We start from the raw sequence: 13,948 nt of genomic DNA, 5'->3' as shown, positions 1-13,948 counted from the left end.
TGAGCGGGACCTTCGAAACTTTGGAAACTTTGTTGTGCTATTTTATGGTGTATATATGTAAATACACCTAGGCATAAGGGAAGTTCATATGTATTGTATCATTAAATACATTAAATATAAGTTGCTTGTTAAATACTTAGTGCTGAGGGTTGACCAGTAATACTTGCTAGACACTGTGATTGCACTGAGGTGACCAATCATGATTGCCAGAAACGTTTTGGCAGGTGCTCCCGGTCATTTGGCAGTTTCTGCTCTTTCGGCACCTGCTTTATCCCAAAGATGCCGAATGAGAGGACTTTTACTGTGTATGAAATTTTCAAGTGCACCACCTACTTACTGCTAGAAAACAACATATATTGCCAAAAAATAAACATGCTACAATACTGTACTGTATAACAATGATATTGTTCTTAAGTGTGAAAATGTTACGATATATCAACTTCACAGAGCTTTTATCACCTCATTTTCTAAGATTCATTGTACAGTGCCTCAAGAAAGTATCCGTACTTAGGGGTAGATAGTTTTGAAATCATACGTTCACCTCAGGCGTGTTTCAGATCACATCATTGGTTTTCAGTTTGTTTACCACATAGTTGCTCTGATACTTTTTTGAGGCACTGTACATATTAGCCACATCCATACAGTATGTTAGTGATGGCTAGCACCTTCATTCACTCTCCAGCACCTCTGCCTTCCATCCCTTAAGTGTAATTTTCCTCTGCTTCCTGAAGGGAATTCCTGTTAATAATTCCATCATCCTTCCTGCCTCTTGCAGCTAAGGATTCTGGTTCACCTATTTATGCCTAGCTTCCATGGCCACTATTTCTCCATCCCAAAGGGTATTTAATAAGCCATTGCAAGATAATACATGTACGGTAGTTCTTTGGGGAATGATGTCATAAGGGCATGTCCCCTAACCCACTCATCTTGTTACTCCCTCTCCCATTTTTCCATCCTTTGACTAAGTCCATGGTCCTAGCAGCCTCATCAGTATTCTTCATCAACATTCTCCTGTCTGCTTTCTTTTTCCATCCAATGCCTCAAACTCCAGCAAATCTCTAGACTCCTCCAACTCTCTGCCTACTAGAGGGATACTAAGATCCTGGATAGACAAACTAATGGTCCCTTCCCTTGCAGGACATAACATCCACCACCAGGAGTCCAGTTCCAGGGCCAGAGCTCTTCATGTCCACATAGGGAAAGTATACAGTCAACCTCCTCTTGGGTAGTATTGAAGAACTCATACTGGCCTCCATCGCTGATGGAGAGCAGCTTATCAACAAGTTCAAAAACAAAACAAGGAAAAAAGAAACTGGAAGAGTACCCATTGGAGAGGTACAAGAGTCTCTGAAGGCAGGACTCACAAAACACAAGGAATATGGAAGCATACTAGCAGCACAAGCACAAAGACACCATGAGAAAATTTTTTAACATGGCTACCAGTACACATGCTCCAGTTGAAGGGACAGCAAGCTATCTGACCAACTTGTGGACCTTGCTGGAATGTAAGGCTATGGGATGTTCAACATTATAAAGCCGTGTTCATAATGATACTGAAGGGGGGGGTGAGTTCGGGGGAGGGTAGTCAAATGGTGGGTGACATAGCGACTTGGAGGCGTTTTGTCTGCGGCCACCCTTTGCGGGATTAGGGCATCGGGCTACAGATAGATAGATAGATAGATAGATATATGCAGTATATATATATATATATATATATATATAGGCCTATGTTCTTTATCAACCCCTTGTGGTGAGAAAATATATATATACAGTATATATATATATAATCTACAATACAACACTTACTGATCATCAACAGACATACTTACATGATACTAAGTGATAAATACAGGTAGGTGTTACAGTATTTTTCATTCAATGCTGATGATGTACATAATGTTCAGGGGTCAGATGCAGACCTGCATGTAATGAAGGTGTCAGCACAGTATCAAGTTATTTCATCTTTCAGTGAGTTCAGCCCCAGCTAGACATAGAATGCACTGACATTACTAAGCCCCACCTCCATATTTAGATTTGTGGTTTGCTGCATACCCATCACCCAACCCACATGCAAGTACAATGTTCTAAAACCAAATTACAGTAATCCCTCAATTACCCAATGTAATAGAGCCAAAGGCATGTCTGGATAATGGACTTCTCCCCTGGCCACCCTACGTACATACCCTAACTTTGAAAGCCATTGTAAAGGGCCACTACAGTGCATCGTACAACACTTATTCCTGGTGTTTTACACTACTCAATCTGGTCAAGCAGACCTATAAACCACAGCCAAGCAATTACTATGGTCAAGACGTCCCATCAACCACAGACAAGCAATCACCACTGCACGGCCATACCCTGCAGTGAAAAAAGAGGTACTGCCGGTTGAAAATGCTCACTCAGCCATAATTTCTACCTGGACACAAGCATTTTGTCCAGATAAAATGGAAAAATGTATGAATAATGGTTTTGAACAGCCAGGTCACAGCATCTGGATAATGGATTGCTCAGAAATGGATGTCTGGATAATTGAGGGATTACTTCCAGCTTTTGAGTCTACACTCGGATAACAATATCATGGATGGCATAAAATTAAATTATATTAGCAATAAATTGCCATTACAAAATAAATGTGAATTGTGGAAAAAAAAAAAAAAAAAAAAAAAGGCACGAGAGAGAGAGAGAGAGAGAATCCTTGGCCTTCTTTGTATCTTCCAGTTTTCATTTTTGCTTCCAAATTTTCTTATTACTTTAGTTACAGACACCCTCTCCATTATCTAAGCACTCTTTTCAACTGATTTACTCAAGACTGTATATAAACTCTGCATCACATACACTGCTACTCAAACAATCCAGTTTCACTGCCCACACTCTTAACTATCTTCATGTTCATACCACACCAGTGTCTTACATTTGTATGATATGGTGTCTTCTCTGTATGATATGATGTCTTTTAAGTTTCCTTCATGCAGTCCTCCACCAGCAGCCAAAAGCAATTTTATCTTCTTTGTTGGTTTCATGTCAGTAACTTTCTTTCCTTGAGCCATGAATTTTCCATTAACATGACAATTTCTCCCTTCTATCAGTTTCTCCTATAAGATAGTATCTCCCACCAATTTCAGTGTCTCTCAGTTACATGTACAGTACATTAAATACTCTAAAACAAAGCATTTCATTACAAACATATTCACCATGATGAAGAAATGGAAAATGTGAGTGCATTAAGTACTTGAGTAGTGTGATGAGTAAGGGTGGAAGTTTGGAAGGTGAAGTGCTTGAATGGGTACACCAAGGAAGAAAGGTTGTTGGATCTTTGAAAGCTGTGCTAAGGAACAGGGAAGTGAGCATGGAAGTAAAAAAGTCACTGAATGACAGTATTGTGATACCAACTCTAATGTACGGAAGTGAAGTTTGGACCTTGTTGGAAGGACACAAGTCAAGAGTAGGAGCAGTGGAAATGTGTTATATGAGAAGAACATGTGGAGTTACATGGAGAGACAGACTGACAAATGACGAAGTGAAGGAGAATTGTGGTGTGGATGTGGATGTGACAGAAAGCGTTAGAAATACATCGAGGTAGTTTGGCCATGTGGAGAGGATGGAGAGCAAGAGACTAATGAGGCAAGTGAGGTGCAGGAGGGGAGAGACAGTGGGAGACCAAGGGTGAGACAGAGGGATGGAGTAGAGAGGTATATGAGAGAGGAGTGCATGAGCTGGGAGCAGGGCAGTGAAATGGCATGGGACAAGGCGAAAAGGAGGAGATTTGTTTGTGGGCATCGCTTACTGGATTAAGGCTTCTCACAATAGACAGATATACTGTAGATATAGATAGATAGACTTTATCCTTACCTAAATTCAGTTCCTCACACTGTTACTCAGATATTCACAAAACACTGGAGCACCCTCCCAAGCTCCCCTTTTCACCCAGCAGGTAGTACTCCACTATGTGCAAACATCAAATTTGAAATACTCCATTGTCCAACATCCCTAAACCAGTTCCTCTCCCTTTTCCCTTACACTGCCATCTAAATTTCCTTGTACACAAATTTAATACTTAAATTACCATCAAATTAATCACTCAGCCTTTACCACACACACACTGGGATGCATATACTGTATTCAGTCTTCCACATCAAATGCATGTTCTTGTTGTCTCTCCCTGTTAGGTCTGTCACTGTTTCCTGATCATAAAAAGAATATTTTATCAAGCTCTCAAGTACTGTGTTTTCCCTTGCCTCATCACATCCAACACATACAACCCCTAACACTTCCAAAACTCTGTTCAACGCTCATTAATCATACTGAAGTTTATCTTGCATTTTTAATCACTATTCTACGTACTCTATAACAGAGCATTTTCTAAGAAAAACTCACCATGGCTACCTTCACTTATGTACAAGTAAAAAAACTGAAGCCTTTACCACTCCACTCACCCACAGTTTCTGGTTTAAAGTACTCTAAGCTCATTTCATTTTTCTAGCTCCCTAAATAAAATTTCTGCAAACCTCTCAAAACCTGTTGCCTTCCCATTTTTCACACCTTCTTATCTGTCACTGATAAAGCCTGGGTATTTCACTTCTCTTTTTGAGGCATTAAAACTCAACCATGCAAACCAATGTTTTTCTCTCACCAACTCTACTCATCAGTTTTCAGACAGTTTTTCATGTCTAATACTTCCTTCCCTTGTGAACATTCCACCCTTTTCATCATTATTCCTACATTCAAACCTATCTACGAAACATGTAGTACAGCAACAACAATAATAGGCCAAAGGTTCATGCATTTTTAGCATTTAACACATACTTTATGAAAGTCTGTTGGCAACATGATTACATGTATCTGTATATCTATGTATTCATACCTGTCTAAAAATGACGGCTTAATGGGTTGAGGGCACGTGGGAAATATCTGAGGGCTGATTCCCTGCTGCAATTCCTTCAACACCAGTTGGAACTATGCCTACTGTTAATGGCAAACTCAGTTTGGGTCCATGCACAGATCGTATGTGCTTTAACATATTTGGCTTATAGTTTGCCCTATGAGGGCAGTGTGGACAGGAGTAAGGTTTTTCTCCTGTGTGAATGAGAAGGTGGTGTCGGAGGTTCTGACGACAATTCCTGCCAGTGATGCAGCGGCCACAGACAGGGCAGGTGAGGTACTCCCGCACCTCCTCACTCACACCGCTGCCCAACAGCCCCTGCAACAAGACCTCGCACTCAGTCCCCAACACTCCCACACCCCTCATACTGGCTAAATGAGCCAGCAGTTCATCTAAATTGTTCTAAGTCAACTGCTTCAATGATGAGAACAGGATCCTCAAATTTCAGGGTTAAGACTTTAAATTCAATTTTCAATAACATGGATTTTATTCACAATTACATATAACTAATATACAAAATGTCCATGAAAACCTAGAGTAGTTGTTTTGGTGTATCGAGGTAAAAACACTAAACAATGTTTTCATCCTGAATGTTATCATATAATGATAAAAGATATAAATTACTGTTTAATCAGACACAAAGTTCAATTTTCTTCTTAGAAGCACCTAAATTTTTAAACATATATCTTGACTGATGTAATTTTACAAGATAATTTACATGAAGTTCAGTACCATTCCTTCCTGCACCTAAAATTTAATTAAATACAAAATTCAACACCTCTTGCCACATCATTCAAAATGCTAAAGTTCTCTCCAAGTCACAGAAACCATAAACTAATTTAACCCAATGAATCCTAAAACACGTATCTTTATACTTTCCACAAAATCCAAAATTGTACTATACCACTAAGCACTTGCACTGAGAGAAGCAACATTTCCAGGGAAATACTATAGTTCATACTAATCTCATGTATAAAGCTGCCAACATAAGCTACCACCAACAAAAAATGCAAGTTTCACGAGGTTGGGGTATGAACTGGGGCTAACGGATGCATTGTCCTGATGTGCTTGATCAAGTTTGACCTGAGAGCTGTACGATGCGGGCAGTGAGGGCAGACATGAGGACGTTGACCCGTGTGTGTCAGCATATGGCTATCACGACGCTGACGAAGATTCCTGCCACGAAACTCCTTCCCACAAACTTGGCATACCAGCAGCCGCTCTCGTTCACTAGAGGCCACACCCACCACAGGTAACAAGCTCTGGAATGGAGATATCAGCCATTCCAACACATACACACATCTGACATACTGTAGTGTATTACTGGATGCAACAGTTACTCTATACCTTAAAATCAAACCCAGGGCCTGGATCATATAAGTTTTTGCAAAACACTTATAGAGCTACAACTATTTTCATCAGCTCTGATCACTGGCTGCCCTTCTTTCATCTGGATGAGAAAATCCAATAGTGGATACTGATGTGGCCAACACAGGCACACTTTGAGAGATCTGAGAAGAAGGCAATACACAAGCCATTCCATGAGAGGCTTGAGGTTCTATTGCAAAATGGTCCCTGTGCACTGTGCGCATATGTCGGTCCAAAGTAAACTTGTGGTGTGCACGGTAGGGACAGAAGGGGCAGTGGTGGGGGCGTTCTCCTGTGTGTGTGGACAGGTGGTACTGCAGACGCTGTCGACGGTTGCGGCCCGTGATGAGCTTGCCACACACAGAGCACGCAAGGGCTTCAGCCTCACCCCCACCACTCTTCCCGCAGCCAATCCCGCCCTGTAAAGAACGATATTATCTGAGGGCCACTACAATTCATTCTCTTCTCTGATTTCCATCCTCCATGTTTTTCAACAAAACTGCATTTGCCCATAAGCCACTTGGCACTGGCATTTACCAGCTCTGAACTATAGCTCATAACACCCATGTAAACAAATTCATCAATGCATTATCATAACGATGGAGGAAAAATAGTACAGCTATCTTCATTTTTTCTCTCCTCAGGGCTTTTCTGACAGTACAAAAATTACTCCAATTTTCCATCAGTGAAGCCTGGATATTGGGCGATAACATTCATGGTCTCCACATAAGAATGCTCTGAACTCTGCTTTGTATTCACATAATATGACTGCTGTGAACTCTGTATGTTTCGGTCTTTGTGCACTGTCCTTATATGTCGATTCAAGTTGAACTTGAGACTGGCACGATGAGGACAATACGGACACTGGAACTCTCTCTCACCAGTGTGGGTCAGCATGTGGTATCTTAGTTTTTGCTTGCCATTAATACCACTCACGCTCTTGCCACAGACGGGACACACGACGGGCGCCACCGCCTGCAACAAAGAGGGAGTGGCGGTCACTCTGTGCTCCCATCACAGCCAGCCATGCTTTCAATCACAAATAATGGCAAAACTATCAACATACAACATACATTAACAACAGGTGTATTGTACATTGTAATGAGGATTGAAAAATTGCTAGTACGCATACATACAGTATAGTAATGCAGGTATGTACAATATGTTGTGTTTTATTCTGCTGACTTCTTTCGAAGCAAAGAAACTGCAAATTTATTTCAGCGATTCCCAGAAACAAAAATACACAAGTGGGGTGAAATCCAAAAAATTTCCATGTCACCAAAGACAGTTAACTTGACAAAAAGGTTTAACAAATTTCACTGAAAACCATATCCTAAAAGGCGGGCTGGCAACTTCTGTGCCATAACGAAGACCACAAGGAGGGAGAACTCAGCTAGAGGGCAGCTGGTCCTTGTGAAGGGCCCTGATGTGCTTGTGAAGGTTGAACTTGAGCCTGGCTCGGTGTGGGCAGTAAGGGCAGGCATGAGGCTTCTCCCCGGTGTGGGTGAGCGTGTGATACCGTAGTCGCTGGTGTTGGTTGCGTCCCGCAAACACCTTGTGGCAGAAGAGACACATCAGGGCCCGAGGGACAACGCCCTGCAACACAACACCACAATCACAACCTCAATATCAACACCATCACCATCACCCGTAGAACTACCCAACACCATCTCCTTACTTGCTATTCAAATACAGTCTACACTAAAAAAATTTTAGTCCCCTTTATTTGTTTCACTCTTCAACTTCATGCATTCCTATCAACACCTCTGGATACCGTATAACTAAGTGTACTATAAATATACCAAACACACAACTGGAAAATTAGGAGACGTGAAACAGACATAAGAGTACTTATACAGTAAGTCAATTAACAATTCCACATAACTGATCTTCACAAACACACGAAGAATATTCCTTTTTCTTGTCTTAACTTCTTCCAAAAACCTCTGTGAAAGTAGCACTGTGACCTCTGCATCTTGAAACCTGAATGTCTGAAACTGTTCTGCGTGTTACAATGCTATCCAGGTTTTTCAAGCTTTACAGTAGAAAAGTAGAGATATTACTAACACCAGCAGCTGGCAAAAGAGCTTCCGTGCATTTTTTCATGGGGTGTGAGCTCAGGAGGCTACTTCTTATTGATGGTAACACACATCAGTTCAGCTGGCAGCATGTAAATACATAAGATTCACACAGTGTTATCTGCCTCACTCTTAATAACATCTCTTCATATACACTCTGAATATTAAAACTTAACTACTGTACAGCAAAACATATCAATGTTTAAATTCACTAATCTTCCAATTGGACTGAGTAACTCTTCTATTCAGTAAGTTACTGCAATGTTCACCTCAATAATTCATCTTCCACCAACATATTGCACCAATATATCACGAACACAGAATATTGTTCGAGTGCAGTACAGTACCAGTACTATCAAAGATGCCTGTTGCAATAATTTGTAAAGATAAACAGCTATGAATACTGTACATTTTTATGCTTGACTTGTATATGTTTGGTTAGATTGAACTTGAGGTTTGCTCGATGAGGACAAAAGGGACACACAAAAGGCTTTATGCCTGTGTGAATAACTGCATGCCTTCGACAGTCTTTGGCATTACTGAAGGTCTTGCCGCATGTTGGACATGGAAACACCTTGCTTGTGATCTTGAGTGGTCTGCCTGTACCAACAGGCTGCCTACTGGCTGTAGGGGCAGCTGCAACAGGTTCCGACTGTTCACCAATGGAGGGAGAGACCCCGCAATGAGATGGCTGGATACCCCCTCTCTGCTTGCCTACAACTCCCAGATCCCAGCTGGTATAGGCACTCCACTCCCCAGAGCCCTGTAACACAAGGTCTGCTTCAGGAGTCACACATATCCCCTGTCGTCACCAAGTTATCATGTACTGCTCATATTACATATACTTTAACAGTACAGAAAAGGAGGTTGAACGTACGACTAAAATCATGATTTGCAAGCAATATCAATAATCAAACTAGCTCACCTCCAACAATGTAGCTAATGAGAGACTAAAATTCCATTTCTTTAAAATTATATTCTTCTCATTTCAATATTACCCTTTTTATCACTAGATGTTTCCTTTAGCTAAATAAAAATCAGCATGAAGGCAGCCCCCCCCCCCCCCCCAAAAAAAAAGTAACTTTCCTAAAAAATTTCATCACAATCCTTCCACTAGTTTCATGGTCTAGACAGACAGACCAACAGACAGAAAAACAGACAGACAGGGGTGCCAAAAATAATTTTTGGTTCCAAAGCAAGGTAATGATCTCTTGAAAGGCAATAACTTACAATATGGTTCAATATATACCGACATCCCTTTAATATAAAGAGCATCCATCCATCCATCCAATCCTACATTGCCTCATGAGGAGCATAGGAGCCCAGGGCTAGGCAGTTGGTCCCGACATTTAAGATGAGAGTGACCAGTCTCACTTATCCATGAGTGGCATTACATGAGCAATCAACCCCAACCATCCCTTGGACATAAACCTTCACCAGTTCAATCTGACTGGAGCGCAATAATTACCCACTAAACCACCAGGTGCCAAAATTTGGTTATATGGTTGCCACTCAGCATAGTAAATGGTTTCCTGGTGTACAGGAAACCATTTGGCTTGTCACTCAGTGTAGAGTCACCCATAGGCAGAAGGAAGAGGAAAGAATGAAGGAAAGAAAGACAGAAGAGGGAGTGTAAAGTCACCCGTAGGCAGAAGGACAAGGAAAGAATGAAGGATAGAAAGACAGAAGAGGATGGAAGGAAGGAAGGATGGAGGAGAGGAAAGGGCAGACACTCGACAGCAGCACTACATTGAGTGAAGGGATATGAGCGCCCCCACCTACCACTATATAAAGAGCAGTAATCCATAAATTTCTTCCACAGATATTACCAGTTAATATAGTTCTGTAGTGACAAAACCTAAAATGAATAAGGTACTGATAAATAACACTAATTCAATTACTAATGTTTATTTCCATGCTCAAATTTTATTTTATGGTTACTTTAATATAAGGTAAAATCTTTACACATTCTTCTCGGTGATGAATTCCATTACATTGCCAGTATTAAAAAAAATAAAATAAAATAACAATTATAAGATTACGTTTATAACCCATTAAAAAAAAAAAAAAAATACAGCTGCAGTTAGCTACAACCACAAACTCATACTATACACTGTCATTAATTATATGGTTCCTTCCAATACAGTGATTAAATATAAACCAAATGAATAGCCAACACATTTTAGGCAAGTTCAAAATACAGCAACCGTATTCTACAATAAAACACTTCATCATTCTACAGTATATTACATCTACAACATCTGGATATGCTTATGGGCAATACAGTTCAATCCATTGGCTTTAGGCAGTTTACAAGCAACTTAGAACTTAGCATGTACTGTTCGTATATGTCTGGTAAGGTTTGGGTGCTGATTGGCCCTGTATGGGCAGTGTGGACAGTGAAAAGGGCGAACACCTGTATGTGTTCGCATGTGTCTCTTAAGGCCTCCGGCCCAACCAAAGCTTTTGCCACAAAGTGTGCAATCGTGGATCTTGTTGGTCCGGGTGTGACAGGGGGACCGGGTGAGGGGTTGCTGGGGAACCTGACTCCCCATGGCCAGTTCTCCTTGCCTCTTTACACCCATGACTGGTGGTTCTCCCTTCTCCCCCTGCAACACAAACCAACACTCAGATTCTTCTGACTGCATTACACACAACAACAGCACTATTATCAAACAAACAGTCCAGTCAACACTACTAAGTCTTCAATTAAATATAAATAACGCTGATATTCAAACAGTATTTTCAAATAAACAAAATATTCTACCAGATTTTTCTTTCAACCACAAGTCTTAATAGGCATTTATAAGGTCTGGTTAGGTAAAATCTCCATTTCACAACTGGACATGGGCTGATGATCATGACTGTTCATCACACTACCTTCATTATGAGAGCTGTGTATGCTCACATGGTGACTGGGTGGTGTACTGATTTCAGTATTGTGTGTTATATTATTTTCCTGGCTATGTGAAGGACCAACACCCATATTAGAAACCAAGTTCATATCTTGGTGCACTTGCATACAATCTTTTCCATCGTTTACAATAGTAGAACAACTGTTATGACTGGATGAACCTTCCAGGTTGACAGGGACTCCAATATTATCATTATTACTCACAGAAGTTGGTGGGCCCTGCATGGAAAGTCTATGGTCCAAAATAAATGAGGTCAGAGTTTCCTGGTTTGACGAAATATTACGAATATGATCAGCTATGAATTCATTTCCTGAATAGGATGGGGGCTGATTACTGGGTACTGATCGTACCTGAACTTCCTTATTATTCTCTCTCTCATTTGACTGACTATGGAATGCTGGAGTCAGCATATCGTAATGTCTATTACGAATATGACGGATTAAATTATACTTCAATGCAGAACTGTGTGGGCACATAGGGCACTTGAATGGTTTATACTTTGTGTGAGTTAGCATATGATACTTAAGATTTTGTTTCCAATTTCTTCCGTTGAATAGTTTTCCACAAACTTTGCATACATTCCCATGCAGTTCGGCTCCAATCTGTAAAAAGAAAAGTCTCCATCAGACTAGAGTACAAACTTCTGAGTAACTCTTACAGCCAGATGGGAACTGTATGTAGTGGAAAAACTTTTCCAATCAAAGTTCAAATGTTAATCACTTTAAGACTGCTACAGTACCCTGTAGTTATCACAATGCAATCTCAAATATTTACATCATTTTAGAAAGAGCGAATCATAGTAAGTCGCACTCAATACTAACTTGCCAAATTGAGACTTTATTTATTTTTTTTATTTTTTATTTTTTTTTTTTGCCCACCCTATTAGTATGATGACATCTCTCAATATATTTTTGCCAACACCCGATGATACTGTTCAGTGCTGGGAGACTCTTCAAGTGATAAGTAATGTAGTTTCTAACCCCTATGGTACTGTAAGAAAGATCCTTCCGAAGCTGAATACAGTTGTCTGGAGGTAACAGGAATAAACTAGAAAAATGCCTTCATGCTAAAAAGGTTAATATCTGAAGCATTTTCTTGACAGTTAATAATTTCATCATCATCAACTTATCCTGTGTTGTCCCATGAGGAGCCTAGAAGCCTGGGGCATGGCAACTTGATCCTGATATTTAAGATGAGTTACCAGTCTCATTCATCCCTGAGTGGAATTATGTGAGCAGTAAACCCCAAGCACCCCTTGGATATAAACCTACACAAGCTCAATCCAGTCGGAGCGCCTTACTTACCCACTACCCCACTAGGCGCCATAGTTTGGTTATATGGTTACGGTACCACCCAACACAGTACGTGGTTTTTCAAAGTCACCTATAGACAGAAGGGAGGGGAAAGAAACAAGGAAAGAAAGACAGAGGAGGAAGGAAGGGAAGAAGGAAGGAAAAGAGGAAAGGGCAGTCACCCAAGAGCAGCACTACATTGAGTGAGTGGATGGCGAGTGTCTCCAATTAGTTGACGACTTGCACAAGTAAAAGATTCTTTGCAGACCAAATATTAGATCAACCACCCATGTTATCACAACAAATCCCACCCATACAGAGTGAAACTTGTTCAATATCCATCTAATGTCAAACATCTTGCAGTAACAATTACTAGGCAGCATGTTACATTATAAAACAATATTTTACACATTATGACATGACTGCACTACAGTATGATGTAGAGTATAATATACAGTACCAACATTACGCTTCTTTAACCAGTATCACCTACATTATTTCCATACTTTACAAATTTTTACAAAATGTCACATAATGAGAGATGTTTCCTCTTCTGCTTGATGAATGACTGCACTGTGAACATTCACATGGCTTCTCCCAAGTATGAATCAAAATATGCCAGCAAAGACTGAAAGAATATGATCCATCTTTGCCGAAGTACAGTATCTGCTAATTTCAATTTTGCCATCCGGACCATGCCAATGAATCATACAGATTGAGGTCAAAGTTAATTCACTAACACCGTTAGGCAGCTGCATAGCTCACTTAAGGTCATCCTGCATTAAGTATGCTGTGCCATGATCTTCATGCACAACCAGCTCTTCCAAATACCTCTGGCAGGTAAACTAAAGTACTGTATCAAAATATATAATCACATCAAAATCCAGAGCACAGATGTCACCATTAAAAAAAAAAAAAAAAAAAAAAAAAAAAAAAAAAAAAATCCAAACCACTTCTCAAACACAAGACATACTTAGAGACAAAAATATGGTTTTGTGCACTTTACTCTGCACCAAAATCACTTTCAGAAATGAGCTTCCTTCTGCAAAGAATGTAGCTCAATGGGTAAAGATGAAGTGTCTCCATGCTTATTCATAATATGGACTGCCATATTGCCTTTTCTGTTTGCACGGTGTGGGCAATGCGGGCATTTGAATGGCTTCTCACCAGTGTGAACCAGAAGGTGGCGTTTCAGGTCGGTGCCAAGGACAAAAGCCTTAGGGCAAGATGGGCATTGATGCCGTCTCGTGTATGGCTCTACCATAGCAGTGTTCCTCTGCAATGAACAATAAACACCATCAACTCTATAGCTGAAAAATAAAAAAAAAAATAAAAAAAAAATAAATAAAACTGCAAAAGAGTACGCATTCATCTCCAGAGATCTATACCCCTCCACTCGAATAGCATACAATGTAA

At 40.4% G+C, this 13,948-nt stretch overlaps 1 protein-coding gene across 10 annotated transcripts in view; it reads right to left on the bottom strand.

Annotated features, from left to right (window-relative positions):
* The window catches only part of LOC145400268 (uncharacterized), a 213,305-nt gene that overhangs the window by 113,160 nt on the left and 86,197 nt on the right, over positions 1-13,948 (bottom strand). Inside the window, exon 5 of one of the 10 annotated variants that reach the window (XM_080272819.1) lies at positions 5,348-6,666. The exons of 5 other annotated variants lie outside the window; for them this stretch is intronic. In XM_080272819.1, coding sequence (XP_080128945.1) covers positions 6,298-6,666 — 369 coding nt within the window. In that variant the 3' untranslated portion in view covers positions 5,348-6,297. Of the gene's footprint in view, positions 1-5,347; positions 7,844-10,244; positions 10,935-10,993; positions 11,843-13,948 lie in introns of those variants that run through there. 4 more of the 10 variants (XM_080272824.1, XM_080272826.1, XM_080272821.1 and 1 more) reach the window with 4 other exon arrangements.

This window comes from Coenobita brevimanus, chromosome 51, assembly GCF_032717465.1.
Source record: "Coenobita brevimanus isolate Jiangsu-jjx chromosome 51, ASM3271746v2, whole genome shotgun sequence".
NCBI lineage: Eukaryota > Metazoa > Arthropoda > Malacostraca > Decapoda > Coenobitidae > Coenobita > Coenobita brevimanus.
This window is presented reverse-complemented; position numbering and strand designations above follow the sequence as displayed.